The sequence below is a fragment of the Eleutherodactylus coqui genome, chromosome 1 (assembly GCF_035609145.1).
Source record: "Eleutherodactylus coqui strain aEleCoq1 chromosome 1, aEleCoq1.hap1, whole genome shotgun sequence".
Taxonomy (NCBI): Eukaryota; Metazoa; Chordata; class Amphibia; order Anura; family Eleutherodactylidae; genus Eleutherodactylus; species Eleutherodactylus coqui.
In genome coordinates, this window is record NC_089837.1 from 346,140,924 (window position 1) to 346,164,798 (window position 23,875).

Consider the following 23,875-nt stretch of genomic DNA (forward strand, 5'->3'; position numbering starts at 1 on the left):
CACAGGAAGAAGGCTTAGATGGATCAATTAAAAAAACATAACATCAAAACTAAACACCCAATGAAAATAAAATAGAAAAGCACATGTAATAATCAAATATTGCACTGTCATATGGTAAATAAAAAAATGATGGTACTGACCCTTTAACTGTGATTGGTATATATCTGGTGGGTGTTAGCGCAAAATTCGCTATTCGATATACTGTGCAATAGCGAATTTTGCGCTAACATGGGGAAGGTTGAGGGGGGATGAATTTGGTTTTATTCTTGTTGAGTTTCAGAAAGTGGGAGGAGAAGGAGGATATGGCTGATAGACACACCAGAATTCTGGATAGCAGAGATGGTATCTCCGGGGGAGGCGGGGAATAAATGGGATGTAACACAACTGTAACTTGTAAGTGGGGTACTGTATTCCAACTATTTCAAATATTTTTGGTTGTTTCACCTGCACATAGATGGATAGATAGATAGATTCTCTGTACATTTGAAAGAACCAAAAATTGAGCCCTGTGTATATATGTGTGTGTGTACAAAATTATACTATAGTGTGTATATCACTATGTAACAGTTTATTTTCACGTAATTTATATCGTTACATAAAAATGAACTGTCATAGGAGACACAGGTGGCTTTATTTTTGATAACTAACTGGGATCCTTGTTTAGGCAATGCCTAAGAGGATGTGGAATGTGGATTGGTAATAATATAAAAGCATTATATATAATGTAATATTTTTTTACTTGGGGCCATTAACCACCCATTTCCTCCACTACCCAAAAAATCCCTGACACTGCCTTAGTGTTTGCCAAGTGGTCAGTGGCACCTAAGAACATAATTACTCTTGCTTAACTTTTTATTTAGTTTCTGTAAACTTATTTTAAAATGTGTCAGTAGACAAATGCTTGTCCCCGCTGTTTGCTGAGATGCTGAAATGTCATTACCAGGATGTCACAAGAACTTTGCAAGTCAGCAATTTAGTTTTCCTCTCCCTAGAAGTTTGTAAGTGCTATTGTAAAATTTAGTAAGGGGACTATATTGTAAAAAAATTTCTTTATAACTGAAAAACCCGATGAAACCTTTTCCATTTGTTTAATCTGATTTTTATTTTCTAAGTTGTGTGTATATAATGTATATATTTATTTTAATTATTGTGTTGTCTGTACAGGACTACAGGGACTGCATTTAACAGCATTAGTCCTCCTACACACGGACGTATTCGCGTTGCGGAGTCCGCGGCAGGCGTCTGGCTATAGACTCCGCAGCGAATACAGCCTATAGAATTCAATGGCAAAATGCCATTTCATCTCCAAGAGTGGAAATCAGTTGTTATTATCTGCTCAAGGAGAATATATCACAGCATGCTGCGATTTTGTGCGGGTTACACGCAGCTGGCTTCCATTGAAGTCAATGGAAGCCGTCCGTCCTGCGGCACATCTGCACTGAGCACTGCGGAAGTATCGTGGAATACGCGTCACCCCTAAGTGCCAGTGGCTACTGCGCATGCGCGATGGAGTCCTTGCTGGCACATTCGCAGCGTGTGCAGAAGCCGCCGGACAGGTAAGCTGGGGTCACCGGGCGGGCACCGGGTCAAGCGCAGCTGCGGTAATCCCACATGCTGGCTATGACCCGCCCGTGTGCAGGAGGCCTTAGAGATATGCTTTGCAGCACACATGGGCCATTTACACGTTGGACATGAGCTGACCTTTGACTTGTATGGGAAACTTTTCTATACATGCTCTGTGACTAGAAGAGGAGCCGATGTATTACAGATAAGTGCTATATAAAGCAGACATAAGTGATTGTGCGAACCTATATTCTAAATGTGTGTTGATTTCTAAAGTGTACTTTTGGATTCAAGGACTTTGGAAGAGTCACTTTTAATTTACTGCTTATCTGTTTTCATTTCTGCATATATTACTTTTATCTAAACTATTTGTACGATCGCATATAAAATGTGCTCCATGACTGACGATGCCATCCAGTGTACATCATATACCATGTATGCAGTCCTTGAACAGCCATTGGAGGCTACATACTGCTGTACAAAATATGACTGTGTTGTACATTTGGAAGCCCAGATCCTGGATCTAAATGCATATTGCTAACAACAGTTAATAGGGATACACTTGAATTATAAAAATAATCAACACCTTCTAAACTGTATGGTGACTAATGCTAGAAGTCTGATCAATAAGGTTGACAAGCTGGAAGTAATGTCTGAGGAAAAATATGACATAGTGGGAATAACTGAGACCTAGTTGGATGAAAGCTGTGACTGGAAGGTGAATTTACAGGGTTATAGTCTGTTTAGAAGGGATCGTAAAAAACGGAAATGGGTAGGGGTTTGTCTTTATGTAAAATCCTGTTTAAAGAGTACATTACAGGAAGATCTATGTGAGGGAGATGAACATGTGGAGTTTCTACGGGTAGAGATACATGGAAAAACAATAATATAATCTTTTATAGGGATGTTCTATAGGCCACCAAATATAACAGAAGCTACTGAAAATCTATTACTATGGCAAATAGAATCAGCAAATCACAATGAGGTAGTTATTATGGGGAACTTTAACTATCTGCATGTTAAACTGTTATTCAATTATATAAATAGTAAAAAGATTAATACTGATTATGTTGGCCCTTTAATAAATAATGTAGGAAAAATTATAGGTGGTGATTAGAAGAAAACAAATCTTTTAAATAGATTTCACTATATATTTACAGAGAAAAATGAAATGTCAGATGAGATGCAGAGTGATAATGTAAACCCTTCACTAAATGTCACCAGTTTAACCTAGGAAGTAATGGAGAGCCGCCTTAAAAAGATTAAAATGGACAGATTGCCGGGTCTTGATGTTCTAGATCCCCGGGTTCTAGGGAATTAAGTAATGTGATCGATGGACCATTGTTTCTTATATTTAAGGACACTCTAGTGACTGGGTCTGTTCCACTGGATTGGTGCATAGCCAGTGTTGTGCCAATATTTAAAAAGAGGTTAAAAAATGAACCTGCTAACTACAGGCTGGTAAGTCTTCTTTTGTGGCTGAAATGTTTGAAGGGTTTCTAACAGATGCTATCCTGGAGTAGCGCAAGGAAAATGGCTGTACAACTGCATATCAGCATGGGTTTATGAGGGTTCGCTCCTATCAAACCAATCTGATCAGCTTCTACGAGTAGGGGAGTTCTAGACTGGACCGGGGAGAGTCATTGGATCGTCATATCTAGACTTTTCCAAAGTGCTTGATACTATGCTGCATAAAAGGTTGATTTATAAAATGAGAATTCTTGGTTTGGTTGAGAATGTGTAAGTAACCGTCTCAATGATAGAAAGCAGAGGGTGGTTATTGATGGTACATACTCTGATTGGGTCACCGTTACTAGTAGAGTACTACAGGGGTCAGTATTGGGCCCTAATCTTTTTAATGTTTATTAATGACCCAGTAAAAGGATTGCACAGTAAAATATCAGTGTTTGCAGATAATACCAAACTGTGTAAATAATAACACGAGAGGACAGAATCCGGTTGCAAGAGGATCTGGAGACGTTCGGGGCTTGGGCAGAAAAGTGACAAATGAGGTTTAACCACTGGGCAAAACTCACATGGGAAAGGACTTGGGGGTTTTAGTTAACAGTAAGCTTAACTGGAGCCATCAGTGTCAGGTAGCTGCTGCCAAGGCAACTAGGACATAGGGACATCAAAAGAGGTCATGGGGCACATGACGAGAACATTGTGCTTCCTCTTTACAAATTACTGGTCAGACCACACATGGAATATTGTGTACAGTTTTGGGCACTAGTACTCAAGAAGAACATATCAGAGCTTGAGTGGGTACAAAATGAGGGCAATTAAAGTAACAAATGGAATGGGCGGACTACAATACTCAGAGAGATTATCAAAATTGAGGGTTCTTCATTTAAAAAAAAAAAAAAAAAGCAGCTTAGGGGCGACCTAATAGCTATATAAATATATTAGAGGAAAATACAGAGATCACTCCCACGATCTATTTATACCCAGGACTGTGACAAGGGGGCATTTTCTATGTCTAGAGGGAAGAACATTTCTACACCGACATAGAAGGGTGTTCTTTACTGTAAAAGCAGTGGGCCTATGGAACTCTCTGCCTGAGGCCTTGGTGATGGCAAATTCAATTAAAGGAGTTTAAGAGGGGCCTGGACGCCTTTCTTGAGTGTTGCAATATTCCATGTTCTAGTCACTAATTACTTCAGAGGGATTGTTAACAGACTGGAGTCAGGAAGAAATTTTTTTCCCCTTTAAATGAAGAAAATTAGCTTATACCTGATTGGGGGGTTTGGCCTTTTTCTGGATCAACATTGAGGGGGAAACAGGCTGAACTGGATGGACATGTGTCTTTTTTTTAGCCTAACAGACTATGTTACCTAGACAGAGGTCATTTTGGAGGTAGAGGGAGTATGTAGTGACACTTGATGAATCATTATACTATATTATCTACACAGAGGTGTTACCTTTCAATGTAATCCTGCCTGTGATGTTTGTGAGATGACGGCTGCAAAGTTTTCTCTACGGATCAGGAAGTATCAGCCTATTGGGCTCTGTGATCACTGTGAAAGATGCAATATTTTCGGATTTTATTTTTTAATATATTGTGACCGAAAAGTTTAAAAAAATCACCAAAAATGGTTACAAATATGTTTGACACACAAATGTGATTTATGTAATAGGTAATTTTTTGATTACACATTCCCTTTAATTGTACAGAATGTGATGCTATGAGCACTATAAGCTGTTCCAGCACACTGTACTTGTAAAGGAAGAGAATGTTTATGTCCAGTTAAAGGAAGACTCAAGATACTTCTAAAGGCCCATTTACAAAAAAAGAAAATCGCTCAAACGACAGTCATCTTTGCATAATTTTAAGTAGCTCATTAGCTGCTTAAGAGTTAATGCAGGTGGAGCGAGATACCACCACAATAGCTCAGAGAACAAAGCAGCTGTCTTGTATATACAAACAGCTGCATTGTTCTCAGAGCTTTGAGCTTGTGTCCCGCTGAGAACTGCCAGCGGGATACCAGCTGAAAGAATGCCATCAGCGACGCCCGCTGAGAAAATCAGCGAGCGGAGCTGATAAGGCTCATTGCTAATTTCTAGCTTGCTAGAAATCACCGATAAACGAGTAGTGCACGATGGCCGAGCGTTTAGATGCAACTTTTATCACTCAAAAGATGGCTTTTGAGCGATAATCGTTATGTCTAAATGGGCCTTAATACAGTGTGTTAGAACCATTTAATGCAGAACCTAAAAAGAGCTAATATGTAAAAGGTACTTTACACAGGGTGACTACTGCCTGAGTTTGAGCCATAATCATCCTGTGTACACGGGGCTGCTGTGCGAGATATTGCTTACCTGTTGAAGTTGCTAGGTTTTTGGCAAAACTAAAAAGCAAGTGACTATTGCGTCTGTTTTATGTGAATGGAGGCGGATGGGCCGTAACGATTCCCCAGCCACTCCACCTCTATTCACTTACACAGGAGCAGTAGTCAAGTGGCAGTCTGTGGGACAGCTGTGGACGTGTACGCGCCTAACAGTAGTTCTGTGTAAAGCGACTTTAGGGCTGCCTGTCCACGGGCGATGATCCGCAGGTGATAAATCTCCCGCGGATCACACTCTGTGAAGCTTTCCATAGGGTTGCTATGGAAAGCACAGTGCTGGCGTCCACAAGCGGAGAATCATAGCGATTCTCCACTGGCGGGATTTAAATCGCAGCATGCTGCAATCGTCGCGATTCTCCGCAATGAACCTGTCTATCAGATTGGCTCACCTCGGAGACCTGTCAGCGCTCTCTCCTCCTCCCCTGCGGCGGAATATGTCTAGCGGTATTCCGCCTCGGCCGTGAACAGGGGGCCTAACACAGAAATTCAAGAATACCGATTGGAAAATCTGTGTAGAAAAGTCATTAGACTGGCACTAATTTTGGCTTTTCTAAAGAGGCAACCATTAATGACAGACACTTCATAGTACTTTGGTGGCATTCAGCTTATAGCGAACTGTAAATGGAGTTGCATTCCCTGTAGTTGTTTAAGTAGTCTAATGACATGCTACATATACTGTAGTAATAAAGTATTACTAGTAAAGAGTTATTTTCTGAATGCTATAATTGGTGGCTAATTAGAATGGAGGTGGCTTGTTTACCCAACAGAACTAGTGGCCAGGCACTTCAACTAAAGTTAGAAATTCCAGGGCTATCTGCTGAATTTTTTAGCTTTAGGCATTTTGTCAACTAAAACTTTACTGTGGTGTGTCAGCATTTGCTTATCGCTATTCTGCTTCTGAACAAAAGAGCACATCTTACCTGACCTACATATCAGCTGTCTGCCGCCAAATTGATTTAGTTTCGCATTATTGAATTTTTATGGACTAAAAATTGCCAGTAGTGCCCGTGAATTTAATGGCACATTAGCATTTACATTGTTTATGGCCTGACATGACCTTGTCTTCATATGAAGCTTCTCTGCCTATGATTAAAAAAAAATTACTAGGCAATTGGCTTTGCTCCAATTAATTTTACCGTTTGGATTATACAAACAAAGCACCAGGTACACCTTCATGTGTCAAGAAGCATACAACATAAGAGCTTTGGAGATGGTCCTTATGACAATGATCTATTGGAAGTGTAGGGTGTTTTCTTTTGTATTAACATTTTAGTAATTATCTATTTTTGGGGTTTTCGTATTATTTTTTTTTTCATCCCTACATTTCAAGAGACATGACGTTTTTGTTTTTTTTAAATTTTGTTGACGTGGCTATGTTTGTTTGTGGGTTGAGTTTTAATAGTACCATATAAGGGATTGAAAAACTTTTAAAGTGGGGTGGGAAATGAATGAAAACCCCAATTGCCATTGTTTTCTGGGTCTGGGCAATTGGTACAATTGCGGCCATAATAAATGTATTCAGATTTTTTTTTTTACAACTTTTAAAAAATTAAGAAAAAAATGCTTTCTGTTGTGTACTTTGAGAACATTAATTTTTATCTTTCCGTCAATGAGGTTGTGTGAGGGATTTTTTTTTTTTTTTTCAGGTTGAGCTGTAGTTTTTCTTGTAGTTTTTCTATGCGGTACATAGGAGGAGGAGGCTTTGTAATGTTTCTGGTCACATGGCCCACATGCCCCTTTATATGTGACCATTGTATGGATGTGAGAGTTCAGCCTGGATGAGGAGATCAGCTGACCGCATGACTGGGGTGGTTGGTTGATTTTTTTTCAGTAATTTTTAAGAATGGAAACAAAGTTTTAATAAAAGTATTTCTCGCTCGTGGCATTGGGGTACACAGCAAAGACCGTGGGATATAGCTTCTGCCACTAGGAGGCGACACTAAGCACAAAAAAGTTAGCTCCGCCCTCTGGCTATATCCCTCCTGCCGACAGCAGGCTAATTAGTTTTTAGCTTAGTGTCTCGTAGGAGGACAGTCGTGCCCGTTAGGGCTGCTTTAAGGGCCAGGGTTAGACGGAGAGGCAGGACGCTCCCCATCAAACCCGAACGGAGAGGAGGGCGAACAACCTCGGGTTTGTCCAGGTTGCTTCTTGCCCGGCCCGCCTCAGAAGAAAAGGTGGCGCATCCGGATCATATATATCTGCATGTGGCCCACCAGCGAGAGCCCCCCCCCCCCATGTTTGGTGCAGAGGTCTGCATCCCCTTCCCTTGGGCAGGCGATGTTATAGGGGTAGGCTGCTGGAACTGGGGAGCCGCTTTTTCTTCCAGCAAGGACGCAGGAGGTGAGTATGCGCTTGCGACCCCCCCCCCCCCCCCCTCCCTCCCCCCTTCCTGGCTCTCCCAGTATGTCGCTTTTTGCACGCGTACCTTGTGGGCTGCAGCGAGGCGCAGGGATAGGCGCAGGCGGACAGGCTCCTTTTCGTCGGGAGTAGTATACGCTATGTATGGCTGCGGCAACGGAGGGCATTATTCGCTGGGGCATTCCTGCATTCGGCTCCCCATGAGCTTGCAGGTGAGGTGGGGGAGGGCAGGTGAGTTCACCGTGGAGGTATGGTCTCACCTGATATTCAGGGTGCTGGTTCCAGGCACAAGCCGGCGGGGGGGCGTGGCCTCGCGGGCATGGTATTTCAGGCGGCAGCAGCAACAACTTTCAGTATGCCCTGGTCTTCCGGCTCCCTGCAGGGGCTCCCAGCAGGAGTTCCTGCGATGTGGGGGCTCAATGGAGAGGGCTGCACTGCCGGAATCGGAGGGGGCGTGGCCTCGGCGTGTGGCCACGCCCCGTGGCTTCCTGGCAATACCTCCGTGGGTGGGTGTGGCCACGCCCCCTCATTGACTCCATGCAGGGGCGTGGCCTCATCGGCAATGCACGCCGCCCCTGCCCCCTCCCCCTTCCTCCCTCAGCACAGTTGAAGGGGGATGACATCACAGAAGCAGCCTATTGGGGACAGCGCGCCAGGCCTTAAAAACTGCCCTGCTGCTCCACACCTTGCTGCCCTTTTCTGCTCTGCTTATACGCTGTACAGCTCAAGCTCCAGGAAAGAAAGCCCTTCAGCACCTGCAGTCTTCCGAACCAGCGGCTCCCCGGACCTCGGCAAGGACCTGGCGACTAGCTCCCCTCTTTCGCTGCGTATCCCTCCTGCCGGCGGTTGGCATAGCAAAGAATAGCTCGCAGTTTTCTTTGCCCGGTGAAATCCCAGCACCATGTCCGACCCCAGAGCCCTGGAGGCTGGACCAGGGACAGCAAGAGTAACGCACTTTGCTTGCTCACGCTGTAACCTAAAGTTCGCATGTGAACAGGCTGAGCCCTTTTGTAGAGATTGTTCCCCTGCGAAACAGGCGGCTGTGCAGGGCACCCATCCCCCCGTTCAGCCCCCAGCTATGGCTGAGCTGGAGTGGGCCCGCTCCCTGTCACTGGCGGTGTCTGACCACTCTCGGGCATCTGGCGCAATTTTGGAAAAATTAGCGCAGGACGCTTCCAGTTCACGTGAGGAGCGCGGCCGTAGACGAAAACGGGTCAGGCCTTCGGACTCCCGGCGGCCCTCCCGGTCACCATCCTCCTCGTCGCTTTTGCGCTCTTCTGGTACTAGGTCGCGGCGCTTGTTGGCAGAAGAAGATGGTTCGGATGAGGAATGGTCTGAATCCTCCTCAGACTCTGTCGTGGAGGAGGATCAGGTCCCAAAATTTTTGCCAATGGTGGAGAGCTTAGTGGTTGCGGTGCGTGACACTTTTCAGCTCACTGAACAGGAACCACAGGCATCTGGGATATCGTTTTCTTTCAGGCAGCCTAGACGCTCTCCGAAAACCTTTCCTCCTCATGAGGTCCTATCTAAGGAATGAAAGGCACCGAATAAGCGTCTTTCCAAGATGGGTTACTTGGACGGGAAATACCCCTTCCTGCAGGACTTAGTGGAGAAGTGGTCGGTCCCACCGCTAGTGGATCCACCCATTTCGCGCCTGGCTAAGCATACCGTGCTACCCACGGCAGAGTCATCCTCCCTCAGGGATCCCAAGGATCGAGGAGTCGAGGCCTTGGCAAAGACCGTTTTTGAGGCGGCAGGGTCAGCTTTTAGGCCTGTGTTTGCCTCGTCCTGGGGCAGTAAGGCTGTTACTGACTGGGCAAAGCGGTTACGGGAAGGAATCCTCGAAGGGGCGATCTGGTGGGCATTACACACCAGATTGAACAAGCAGGCATATTTCTCTGTGAGGCCTCTATGGATACAGCCAGGCTGGCGGCCCGAGCCTCCGCGGCATCGGTGGCGACTCGCCGGACCCTATGGTTAAAATCGTGGGATGCGGATGCTTCCTCCAAGGGGTCGTTAATCAGTATGCCCTTTGTAGGATCTCGTCTTTTCGGCGTCAAGCTAGACGAGCTCATCTCAGAGGCTACGGGTGAAAAGAGCTCACTTTTGCCACAGAACCGTCCAAAGCGGTCATCTCCGCAGCACAGACGTTTTCGTTCCTATCGCCGGATGAGTCCTCATAGGGTGGAGAGAGAGGGTCCACAGGAGCGGGATCAAAGGAAGGTTTCTTCCTTTAAACCAAGCTCCTCTTGGCCGGGACCCCTGCCCACTAAGGGTACCGAAGGCAAGCCCCCCGCATGAGGGACTGCCCCCACCTGTTTTGGACAAGGTGGGGGGATGGCTTCTCCAATTCAGCCAGGTCTGGTCATCTCAGGTCACAGACACCTGGGTACAGGAGGTCGTGTCCAGGGGCTATGCGATGGAGTTCCACACACAACTGCTCGACCGCTTCTTTCGGTCCAGAACCCCAAAAAAGGACGGCTCCATCCGTCCGGTTCTGGACCTAAAGAAGCTGAACAAGTTCGTAGCGGTCCGTCATTTCCGCATGGAGTCGGTACGAGCGGTCATTGTATCCTTGGAGGCAGGGGAGTTCCTGTCCTCGATAGACATCCAGGATGCATATTTACATATCCCCATTTGTCAGGCGCACCAGCGCTTCCTCCGGTTCGCGGCACGGGGTCGAGTGACCCTCCCGGAAGCAAAACGTCAGCTGCTTCAGAGGCAGGTGCAGTCCCTTCTATCGCGGCGACCAGTGGCGATCCGCCATGCGATGAAGGTTCTGGGACTGATGGTATCGTCTTTCGAGGCAATTCCTTCTGCCCTGTTCCACTCCCGCCCCTTGCAGTGGGCGATACTCTCAAGGTGGGACAGGTTAGCGCGATCCCTCAAGGGGAAGATAAGGTTTCCACCAGGAGTTCAGCTGTCACTCCAGTGGTGGTTGGACTCTCCACGCATCCAGCAGGGCAGGTCGTTCCTGCCCCTGCAGTGGCAGGTGCTGACTACAGTCGCCAGCATGACGGGCTGGGGGTGCACCAATTCCTTTCTTTCCTCGGATGCTCAGGAGGATCAGGAAGAAAGGGCTACCAATGATTCTCATAGCCCAGATTGGCCGCGAAGAACGTGGAACGCTGAACTCATGGACATGGTAGCAGACGCGCCCTGGCGATTACCCCTACGAAAGGATCTACTCTCTCAGGGTCCCCTCTACCACCAAAGTTTGGCTGCACTGCGTTTGACGGCGTGGCAGTTGAGACCGCGGTACTAAGAGCAAAGGGCTTCTCAGACCCGGTTATCCAGACAATGATTAGGGCTAGGAAGCCGTCGTCATTGAAAGTATGTCACCGGGTGTAGAGGACATTCTTTCGCTGGTGCGAACAGAAAGGGACGCACCCGATGCTTTTTTCGTTGGACCATCTCCTGTCGTTTCTCCAAGACTGGTTGGACTTGGGCCTGAGCCTCAGCTCCCTTAAGGGACAGGTTTCAGCTTTGTCAGTTTTGTTTCAGCGACCTTTAGCTTCAAGGTCGGCGGTGCGCACCTTTTTACAGGGAGTTGCTCATACGGCACCCCCTTTCCGGTCTCCGGTGCCACCTTGGGACCTTAACCTGGTTCTGGACGCCTTGCAGGCCCATCCGTTTGAACCATTAGCTGAAGTACTGTGGCGCTTGCTGTCCTGGAAGGTCGCTTTCCTGGTGGCGGTTACCTCCCTTCATAGGGTTTTGGAGATTGCGGCGCTGTCGGCAAAACCACCCTTTACGGTTTTTTCACCAGGATAAGGTGGTGTTGCGACCGGTGCAGTCTTTTCTAAATTTTATCAAATACATATGTTTGCGTCAGCCGACGCTTCGCTGGGTCGAAAGGTTTTACAGACGGCTGTAAACTGACCACATGCGCTTATGATTTATTTGTACCCACCCTTGGGGACGGCTGTGGGACGTCCCACGGTCTTTGCTGTGTACCCCAATGACACGAGCGAGAAAAGAGGATTTTTTACTCACCGTAAAATCTCTTTCTCGTCTCGTCATTGGGGGACACAGCACCCACCCCTCTTTCTTTCTTTCTATGACACGGTTGGTGGTCCTGGTCGGACTCCGGATTCTGTAAGTCGCACATGGTGCTGCGTGTTTTTCATTACAGTGAAATTTTTTTTGTTAACGTGTCATATGACTAACTATTGTTGTCTCTCTGTTCCTGCATGGCTATTCCAACTACTGGCATGACAAACTAATTAGCCTGCTGTCGGCAGGAGGGATATAGCCAGAGGGCGGAGCTACCTTTTTTGTGCTTAGTGTCGCCTCCTAGTGGCAGAAGCTATATCCCACGGTCTTTGCTGTGTCCCCCAATGACGAGACGAGAAAGAGATTTTACGGTGAGTAAAAAATCCTCTTATTAGTGAGGGTCTGTTTAGATGGGATTATTGTCAGGTTCCGACGCAGATGTGAAACCGGGTAAAATCATCTAAGGCCAACTTCACACCCCCAGTATGATTTTCATTCTATGGCTTCATTATAGGAGCATAACAAAGAAGAAACTGAAAGCACTGGACCTGACTGGTGTCGGACGGACTCCATTGGCGATAATCGGGTTCTTCTGCCTTCCATTTAAATTTTCCCAGACAAAATTAGCATGCAGAATGCTGCACTATTTTGGCTGAAATGTTGTGCAAGGTCTGTACCGGAGGTTCTATTTGGATGTGAACATGGCCTAAAGGATTCCTAAACATATTAGATTTTTGGGGAGTTAAGTCTCTCAAGGTGACTTGAAGATCACTAGTATACTACACTACACAACCTATATAGTGCAGGACTCCGGCTGCCATGTGAGTCCATAGACACCATTTCAACCATTCAGGTAAAAAAAAACAACTCTTACCTGGTGGTTAAACCCTATAAATCTTAGGAAAGGAATCCAGTGGTCTACATCTTCCTTTGTATCTATATCCTCAGATGCAAGTCAAGTTGGTGGGGGCGCTCATGCAGCAGACTGCTATTTTCAAGGATCTTGGACGGAACAGGTCAGATCTCCGTCTACTAATTCTAGAAAATTGAGAGAAGTTTGGGAAGCCTTAAACAGTCAATAGAATTGTTAAGAGGAAAACATGTTAAAACTTTTTTTCCTGACCATGTAATGGCTGTATCTTTTATTCGTTATCAAGGAGGTACCAGACATCCTCAACTCCAAATTGCAGCAAAGATCGTTTCCTGGGTTGGGATTATAGTAATGTCCCCCTCAGCAGTTCATCTAAGGGGATCCCAAAATAGTACAATTATCTCCTCCTTGATATACTCGAGGGTATGGGAAGTTTTGTTTATGGTGTGGTTTAGATTAACTGTATTTACAGGATCTAGGTATATCTAAAATCCTTGTATTCTTCCAGGCTGGTTTGGTAAGGGCCTGAAAGCTGGAACCCTTAGGCTGCATCCACATGGGCGATTTTCTCGCAATGTGACAGTGCTACAAATTGCATGTATGTAGAGCCCATGCTTTCCTATGGGTTCTTCCACATGAGTGATGTTTTGTAGTCTGCGACTTTGCGAGACATTGTGCTATGCTCTATAGGCCTCGTTCACACAGGCGGCATGGCATCGCCAAGAGAAAATCCCAGCGATATCGCATCGCTGGTCCATACTATATCGCGTCTTTTTGTGGCAATATCGCGATTTTGTAGCTCCACATGCGAGGATTTTCGGGTGGGGAAAGTGGGAGGTGTGCGCTTGAAAAATAAGGCGTAGCTGAAAAAAAAAAAAGTATACATCACCTAAAAGTGCTGTCTGTGGCTCTGCTGCAGGTTCTCCCTGGGTCACCAGCACTTGTCGTCTTCTCTTCTGGCCAGGGATTGAAAAATCCTCGCCTCCTAGAAGCGCTGGCTGTGAATAACGGACACTTTGCCAATCACAGCCAGCACTCGAATGGCTGTGATTGGTTCATTGAGCGCTTGCTGTGATTGGCTAAGCGTCAGCCAATCACAGCCAGCGTTTCCAGGAGGCGGAGATTTTTCAATCCCCGGCCAGAAGAGATGAAGAGAAACCATGTCGGGGACCAGGGAGAAGCTGCAGCAGTGTCAGACAGCGCTTCTAAGGTGATGTATACAGTTTTTTAAATTTTTTTTTCTGCAGCTAGGGCATAGATTATAGCTTTGATAGTAGGATTTTCTACTGTCAAAGTTGCATCACACTGTACGCAAATCGCATTGCATTTAAACGTGTGCCCTTCATGCACTTATCCTGCACTTTCCGTCCATCGCTGAGTTCAGCTCAGCTTAAACTCCGTCGTCCCTGATAAAAGGACCCGCACGCTGAATTTTCCACGGACAGCGCTGATAACATTCTTTCAGCAGCTGTCCCGCTGGAAAACAATAGCGATGTATTTAGAGAGCAGACCACCTGCTGTTCTCTAAATACAGTGGTGCCTTGGGTTAAGAGTTTAATTCGTTCCGTGACGAAGCTCTTAACCCAAAACACTCGTAAGTCAAATCAATTTTCCCCATTGAAATGAACTGAAACACCATTAATGCGTTCCAGTTCATTTCAATAGGGAAAATGTTACACTACGTGTAAAAAAACCAAACATCAATACTCTCCTACCGCTGGCGTTCCGGTCCTCGCGATGGTCTGCGGTGCTGCTGCAGGCTGTCGCATCCTTCTTCACGCCTCCAGCAAGCTACTGCTCTGATTTGGTTAATCCAGCGCCGCGTCAGCCAGTGAAAGCTTGCGCTGTATTAACCAATCACAGCCATTCAATGATGTCATAGGCTGAACGTGCTTCAGTGCAGCAGATATGCTACCCCCATTTCCCATCCTTTCCCTAAGACTTATAATGTGGTTTCTGCATCAGATACAGATGCAATGATTCCTAGGGGATTGGTGTATAACATTGCAATAATGCAATTATACAACCTGTGGTGTGATCCAATGTTCATTATTACTGACATGTTGTCATCTGTACAGATGGCTTAATGCTTTGTTCCTGTCCATATGAATTGTCCTATGCGATGTCTTCTGAAACTCATCCCGGTAATGCTCGTAAAGGTTGTGTGTCCATCAGGGAAGAATACCATGTAATGCTAGAACATTTTATTGTATACTTTTTAATTAAGTCTTCTTAGCCTGTGTACATAATTACTTTTATAACCATGCATGAGTTATATATAAAATATGGCAGAATGGTGGCACAGGGGTTGCCTTGGTCAAATTCAGCATCTGCATGGAGTTTGTATGTTCTCCCTGTGTTTGCGTGGGTTTTCTCCTGGTGCTCCAGAGTCCTCCCACACTTCAAGAACATACTAATGGGTTAATATGGAATGTGAGCCCCAATGAGGAGATGGACTGATATCATTGATCTCTGTGCAGTGTTGCAGAATATGTATGTGCTATATAAATGAATTTAAAAAAAAGTAAATGTAATTGAACTCCTAGATGGTACTATAGTTCTGTTGTTGATGGAAGACATTGAATAATTCAAAGTAGAGTTTTACCCCTAGTAATGTTTTTTCCCCCCCTCCTTTTGCAGACAACAAGTGGAAGCATAAGTGTCTTCCTGGTTGCTACTTACACAGATGGACTGCCTCCGGAAAGCGCAGAGTGGTTCTACAAATGGCTGGAAGAAGCCTCCAATGACTTTCGATTTGGAAAAACCTTTCTTAAAGGCTTAAGATATGCGGTGTTCGGATTGGGGAACTCCGTATACAGTGGCCATTACAACACGGTAATATGTGCTTTCTATTCTTTTATACTACCTAATCATTCAGTATTTTTTTGTCCCTGCTGCAGCTGTGTTTCGTATTAACAGTTTGACACTGCCGCAGTGGGGATACACTGAGCAATGTGCGGGTATCCCGTACCTTGCAGCATGGAGTTAGAGGGGGGCCAGGCACAGACGTATTCGCATGAAGCGGCACTCAAATCAGCAGACATTGGAGGGAGTTCTATTCTTAACCATGGCCATCCAGTTTGTAGATGTAGGGATTCACACCGCTCTTCCCATGATAGTGGATTTGGGAGATGGAAGATTGAGCATATTGGGGAAGTTTTACAAAGCCTAACATTTCCAACACTAGGTTTAATTTTACACTGTGCCTGATACCTGAAGCGGCGGAAGCTTCTTCATATACTAAGCACATCCTGGCAGCTTTATGCGCCTTATTGGACCAGGAGATTTTCTGACCTGGCGTACGTTTCTGCTATAAGTTACGTCAATTCTTGGCGTAAATTCTATCTAAATCTGTTGGCCCAGGTCGGCCACCCCCTCCTGATGGGCCCTGTCCACATTTCGGAGAAGAGGCTCCAATTTTTGTTGACACTCCTCGCTTGTGCAATAATTTATACTGGAAACTGGTGTAAAATTGGTTTATTTTGTGTCAAAATGTTTTTATTGCAACCATTACAGTACAGATGGAATAATTAACTTAATTTCCCATGCTTGTATTGTTTTTGTACAATCAATATCCATGTGGCATATATGTCTAATCACTATATTCTTGCGTGATTGATCATACATTATTGAAACACGGTTAAACGGAATAATATATTTTCAAAAGATTAAGCCTGTCATTATTTTCATAATCAGCCTATTCTTTTAAACTCTTTGAACATCCATAAACTCTTGATAGACTAATCTCATAAACATGTGGAGGCTAAATTGCCTCCAGGAGAAAAAAAAGGAAGGGATATATAAATAAAAAATAAAGGGAAAAAACAAAAACACAAATTGGTTCTTGGGTAAAATTGGTTTATTAATGTGCCCCCTTATGTGTCAACATGTCTACTGCTTTGTCCGCACTGACGTTAAGTATATATGTGTATAAATCATTGTATTATATACAGTATTTACTAAGAGTTTATTTGCTTTTTTAAACAGGTTGGTAAAAATTTTGACAAGTGGCTGTGGATGCTGAGTGCCCACCGGGTGATGACCCGTGCCGAGGGAGACTGTAATGTTGTGAAGAGTAAGCATGGCAGCATAGAAGCAGACTTCAATGCCTGGAAAGCAAAGTTCTTGAGCAGGTTGAAGGCTTTGGCCAACGGAGAGAGAAAGAGCTGTGGTGGGAAATGTAAGAAAGGAAAATGCAAATCAAAGAAGGATGGAGAAAACCCCACAGACAAAGAGGACCACAAACATGGAGAGTCCGAACATGAAGGCTCTGAGGTAAATGTGGCCGAACACATGTATGCGTGTGTTTGTTTTAAGTTATGGTGGGTTAGATATTCATTACATTATGTTGCATTTACACAAAAGGACCTACAACTATCAGACATTTATTTCTTGTCAATATACCTGAATTTTCCGATGGAAATAAGCCTTTAACCCTTTCCTGATCTCATCACACTTCATACTCCGAGCCCACTTCATATGTCCTTCACGACTGCATAATGTATATTATGGGCTCCATATCTACGACTAGCGTCCCATTGCTCTCCACCTTACAGTGTGTTTAGGGAGGAGGAGTGGGGGTGCAGAAACCCTGCAGTGAGGACATAGGGCTCCCATTCTTGCCCTGCCATGAATTAGCAAAATATTCCATATCTTGTGGATAGGGAATAACTTGAAATTCTGGTACAACGCCTTTAACCATTTAGATGCTACACATAAAACTAACCATATGTCTATAAACAGCCAGCTGGAAGTATGCCAATGGATTGATATGGCAGGCTAGGAACCAGTGACTGCAGCTAGGCCTGCTATGTATGGATGCTTATATAGACCTGCCGGTGACAGGCCTTATTAGGCACGAATTAAAATTACTAATACCCTGTGTGTGTGTGTGTGTGTGTGTGTGTGTGTGTGTGTGTGTGTGTGTGTTATAGACCTCCAGACCTAGCAGGGATCCGTAGGCTCTAAAAAAAAAAAGTAGCAGATTTAATAAAAAATTTTTAAACTATGCAAAAAAAATGACAAAATATTACATTACAAAACCCTATTCACATCTTTTCTGTTAAAATAAAAATGTAATTAATGAAAAAAGCACCATATGTTTGGTACTGCCATATTCATAGAAGTCCAAGCTACTAATACATTTCACGATTTATGCCTCACTGTGTAAAAAAAAAAGGTACATGATGACAATTTGTGTTTTTTTTTTTTTTTTTTGTTTTTTTTTTTTGTACCACTTCGGTCACTTTTTATTCAAAATTATGGGAGCAGGGATAAAAAAAAATGAGCCTTCACAGAACCCAGCAGCCAAAAAGAAAATAAGTCACAGGTCTCAGTTATGGAAATTTTAGTTTAAAAAAATTAAGTTTCTTTACTTTGTAAAGAAGCATTAGTGAAACATTAAACTATATACATTTGGCATTGACATGCTTGTACATAGAATGACGTGGATGTGTAATTTTTACTGTGAAAGGCATAAAAACTAAATTCACTTCACTATATTTTTAAAGTTTTTGCTATGTTATATGGTTCGGAAACCTTTTGGTTTTTCAGTACCATGGTGCCATTTAAAAAAAAAATAAAACTCATCCAGCAAAAAAACAAGGCTTTCTACATGGCAGTGTAAAAATTTACAAGGTATAGCTCTTGGAAGGCGTGTACAAGAAAACTGAAAAAAAAGGAAAATCTCTGGTCTTGAAGAGGTTAAAGGGGCTGTCCCATGAAATGAAGTTTTTCCTATTAATAGGATGGGGTATAACTATATCTGGTCGGTCGGAGTCTGACCGCTGCGACCACAATGATTGGAGTGGTGGCTATGCATGCACACTGCTCCTTAATTTGTTTCAATCTGCCTACAGAAGTTGTCCAAGCACCTAAACTCTGCCATCTCCTGCACTGAAATGAATAGAGCAGCGATGCACATGCGTGACCACCACTAAATTAATTCGGGGACCTTGGGAATCCCCATTTTCATAATTGTTGGGGGATCAGATTATCCTGTTGATAAGGGACAGTTTCATTTCCTGGTATATCATGTATGTAGCAGTAACACTGACACTAGGGTAACACAGATTTGTCTATATTTAACAGGAAGAACTGTATGAAACTACAAGCGACTCAGAATACGAAGAGGAGAAGGAGTCCGGAAGTGGTGGTCTTATAGACGTTGAGGATTTGGGAAAGGCAATGAGCAACATGAAGAAAGCTAAAGTAGGTAACAATGATAGCTATGAGTAATATACTTCTGGTGCGACTGATGACGTTGTCTGATGGAGCTTGGACCGGAAATGGAAGGGACACAGTTTCACCCAAGTCAGGCCAATATGCAGCAGATTTAAAAAAAACAAAAAACCTCCAGTGGCAATCTGGTTGTGCTGCTTGCAACGGCCAAGCTGAGCACAGCAAAGTGGGTGAGACCACGTATATTGTAAGATGGTTGTTACGGGTGACTCTGTAATCCCTCCCAACAGTGGCGATAACAGAGCTCTGCTCAGCTGTTGCATAGTGGCAAGGTTAACGCATATGACTTTGTCTACAATAAACAGTTGTTTTGTCACGGGTAACGCCAGTACTCCAACCTGAACTCCCCAAGTCTGAAGATGGCGAAATAACTTGAGACGAGTCCAGTAGCTTGTTTTATTAAAACTAGGAGCACGTAGATTTACTTAAGCTTTTGATGATAACAATTGGCAATAGCATAAAACTTTGCAGCAGTAAAGACGTAGCAGAACCAACAGTAATGCAGGAATTGAACACAGTGGATTTGTAATTGAAAACAACAACTCCTTCAACATTCTCTCTCTCTCTATTCTCCTAGAAAAAACTCGGTAAGATTCCCCGCTCAATACTAGTTAGCTGGTGGGTTTACTGGAAGTGTAAGATACAGGGGTCGGATGGGAGTTAAGAATGGACGCTGACTAATCCTGGCTTTGAATTCACCGGGTAGTTACACTCGCTGCTTTGTGGAATGCTGGCCTCCAACTCGGATCTCTTCACTGCAGCACAGACAAGAGAGTGGAAAGGGACCTTTCTACCCTTGCTGGCTTTGTAGGAAAACTCTGCTCACACGGCTGGCTTGCTAACACTCCTACTCCCCGACCGCGACTTGCTGCACACGGCCGTCTACTCAGACTCCTCACTCCTCTCTCTCAACACTGACACCTCCTTCACTTCCTCTCTCAGTTCCTGCACTTTCTTTTCTCAACCCTCTCTGCATAGGGACCCACCCTTGGACCTGCTCACCAATCAGTGGAAATGTGACGGACAGCCAATGGGTAACCAGCTGTTTGCCAACACTAAACTCTGAGCTCAGGAAGGGGAGAAACCGAGAACGTGTGGCACCTTCTAGGCCTTAGAGAAGCGCATAGACAGGTGTGACAGGACTATTCTGGAGGACCCTCCGGGCCACTACACTGCTTATTGGAGACTTATCCCTTCCACTGTGACAACAAGATAGAGGAATCTGTTTCCAGACAAGCAGCAATCCAGGCCCTCTTCTAGTCATTTCCTGGCTGGTATGGGTATTTGTGGGCTTTAATTTTGCATATTGTTTTTTATATTTTTTAGGAGATAATACCTTATCAGATGAATCTCCTCTTCCTATTTGATCAAATCAAAACCTTTATCAAGTCTGAAATTAAAAATTCATTTAACCCCTTAATGCGACAGCGTGTAAGATTACTTCCTAGCTGCAGGGTACTTAACACAACAGGACATAAACTTACATCCTTTGGATGGCACGTGGAATCAGAAGCTGAGCCTGCAGCTGGAGTCGGGTGTTGCCGATACCTGGCTTCCTGTTGCATCAGCGAGGGCATATAAGGACAGTGACCCCTACTGTTAACCCCTTGTCGTTCGCAGCATGTAAAGAATAGTACAAATAAAAACTACAGCTCGTCACGCAAAATACAAGCCCCCACAGTGCTCCGTCCATGGAAAAATAAAAAACATATGGGTCTTTGAATGCAGCAATGCAAAAATAATTATAATTTAAAAAAAGGGGGGGGGGGGGGTTATTGTGCAGAAGTGGAAAATTTATACTTTTTTTGGTATCGTCGTAATCGTACATTACATGCCTTCAAAAATGGGACCAACAAGAAGTATAGTTCGCTTTGCAAAAACTAAGTCCTTAAACGGCCATGTCAATGGAAACAAAAAAGTTATGGCTTTTGAGAGGTTGAGATAAAAATCCCCCCCAAATCATTGCGTCCTCATGCCCAAAATAGGCTATGTCCTCAAGGGGTTAAAGAAAGAACATGTAGAGATCAGCCAGGTACTTAGCATTACATCAGACACCTTTTGCTTATAGCAAGGGAGGAGTTGGGTCAGAACTGGGTGAGCTTCAGGCAGACAGCTCTTCTTCCTTATCGTCTGTGTTTTGCTCCTGAACATATGGATAAGTTAAAAGCTCTCAGAAATTCGGTGGACATTGAGGAACCTAAAGAATCTCGCTCAGTTTAGGGTGTCATGTTTGAGGTTCTGAGAGCTGTAAACATCGCACCTTTCCTGTTAATAAAAAATATTCTCTTTTCACTTTAAAAAATGGAAGTAAACCGATAATAGAAATTCTGTTCCTAGAGGTGTTGACCGTAAATACTCCTGTGATGCAGGGATGTCTGCCAATTGGGGCAGGCCGCCAAAAAAATTGATGTGGCTATCTCTAAGGTGTTTAGGAAATCAGCCTTGCCATTTGATGATATGGGCCTTCTTAAGCATCCCCTGGATAAGACAGTTCAGAGTTTTCTGAATAGATCATAGGAATCAGCGGCCAATTCATTTATTTATTTTTTTTCTTTTGGGATTCGAGTTTTCTATATAATGTTAAAATAATTTGTAATATCCATCACAAGAAGTTTTTGCTTCCTTTCTTTTAAAACCACTTCCAAACTTTCCTCAACTCACTACTTTATCTGCAGTAGCTGTCAAATACTAAGTGGGAGAGGGAGCTCTGTTACCTGGGTAGGAGGAGCTGGTTTGCACTCCTGTGACACACTGCTAAGCAGCTCATCTGACTGCTCCTCTGTACACCGACAACAGAGCTCCCTCTCAGGCTGGATTGACACGGGCATATATAGGCTGCGCTTTCACGCCCGGCCGATGTATGCTGCCCCCCTGATGCATTGGTTTGCAATGCATCAGTGCGCATGGGCATATTCCCGCAGCGTGAAAGCATCTGGCCGGCCAAGATAGTGCATTTTGGCTAGGCGCTTTTACGCCAGCGGCAGCTGCATAGACTCCTATGGGAGCCTATGACAGCTGCCGGAGAAGGGAGGTGGGAGGGAGTTTAGCAGCGTCACTCCTCCTCTACGCCCCTTGCCAACTATTTGCAATGGGAGGGGACGGGATGGGGAGGGAGCTAGTTGCAAAGCTCCCGCCCCGCCCCCTCCCATTGCTGGCTGCCGACAAGGGGCGGACAAGGGGCGGGAGCTTAGCACACTAGCTCCTGCCCCATCCCGCCCCCTTCCACTGCAGAAAGCCAGTGAGGGGAGGGATGGGGGAGACAGCTTAGCAGAGCTAAACTGTCTCCCTCGCCCAACGACATTGCATCGGGCCTGTGCAGTACTTGCATCGGGCCTGTGCCATCTGAACGGGCACACAAACGTTAGATTTGTGTGCTCGGTCACGCATTTTTATGTCACCAGCAGGTGAACGTGTGAACACATGCGCCCGTGTGAATCCCACCTCATACTGGGATACTGCACAACTCTGTACTCCCTGCTTTATCTGCAGTAGCTGTCAAATGCTGTGTTAAGGAAAGTTTACAAGCTGTTTTAAAAGAAAGGAAGCAAAATCCTCTTCTGATGAATATTACAAAGTATCTTAACATCGTATGAAAAACTCAAATCTGTAAAGGAGGAAAAAAAATTTTAAGCCTAATATCGTGGCAATATGTGCAGCAAGATTTGGTTAGATAAGTTAGAGACACATATTGGGGTAAAATCTCCAAAGGAGCGGTTACTCTCTCTTACAATTCAGAAAGCGCCATGTTTTATGGCTGATGCCTCTGCTGATGCCTTGAGGCTGACTGCAAGGACAACCTCTTGTGCTAATTCAACCCATAGGGCACTTTGGTCAAAGAACTGGTCTGGTGACCCTCTAAGACCAGATTGTGTGCCATTCCGTCATAGGGAATTTTAATTTGCTCCAGTCCTAAAGAGCCCCAGATAGAAAGAACAATTTGCTGGACCATCCTTCCCTTCTTTCAGGAAATCCCAACATGTTTCACCTTGCTGCGTCAGCCCTAGTTTTTTGCTCCCCCTGAGGACGCGGCAAGGCGAAATGTGTCGGGCGGCTATAGGTTAGATTTTAATAGGGTTTCGGTGGTGCTGACTTATTAATTTCCACATAGCTTTAGGAAGTTGGCCATCCAGGCCTATGATTTAGTGTGCATATTAATAATAATACACATGATACTAACTGATGACTGCTGGTCACATCTCATTGCTACCACCATTTATCCCTTTATTTTAAATATCATTCGATGTTGCCTTTGTCTTTTTTGTATAATAAAGTATTTATATTATATTTTAGGGGATATTACCTACGGCTATTTTGGCAATTAGAATTGTATACTGATGTATGCCAGCCCCAAAGGTTAATATGGGCTTATAGATAATTTGATGTATGTTTTGAGAGCATTCATGGCTAATACAACAAACTGATAGTGTAAATGCAGGATGAATTCACCCCTAATAATCTTGTTCAGCAGACTGGTATCTACATTCAATGTCTAACAATTTTCCTTCATGGTTTCCCAATGCAGCGATGGCTCTAGCTTCTACGATTTTCGTTCTTCTATCTGACCCTGCTCTTTAACTAAGCCTTATCTGTTATTGGAGAAAATTGAAGTGATAATTTCTAGTATAACAAATTAGAAAAACAATTCTCCCGTTGATGGTGTTTTCACTTCTCGGTGATGTCCATAAGTATAGTGACCACTGAATTCAAGTACTGGACAACCCATTTAATTTACTATTGACAGCACACCTGATTGGAAACGCTGTTCTGTTTAACACAACCTATTTTGTGCTGCTGATGTGTCAACATTTGATAGCTGATAACATCTCGGCTTTGAATTTGGAAATATTCTTTGTTGTATTTGCTTTCGACCACTAGATGTCGCTAGACATGAAATAACTGCATTGTGACATGCCTGGCACTGATAGAACTAACTGTGTTACTCACTAGCTATGATTGGGTCAAAATGAAACTGCCAACACTGAAATTAATTACTTTACTTCAA

The 23,875-nt window shown here is 44.3% G+C and overlaps 1 protein-coding gene across 1 annotated transcript in view; it reads left to right on the forward strand.

Moving 5' to 3' along the window:
• LOC136576799 (S-adenosyl-L-methionine-dependent tRNA 4-demethylwyosine synthase TYW1-like) overlaps positions 1-23,875 on the forward strand; it is a 178,983-nt gene that overhangs the window by 14,082 nt on the left and 141,026 nt on the right. The window contains exons 5-7 of the mRNA XM_066576380.1: positions 15,274-15,468; positions 16,621-16,908; positions 18,724-18,843. Coding sequence (XP_066432477.1) covers positions 15,274-15,468; positions 16,621-16,908; positions 18,724-18,843 — 603 coding nt within the window. The remainder of the gene's footprint in view (positions 1-15,273; positions 15,469-16,620; positions 16,909-18,723; positions 18,844-23,875) is intronic.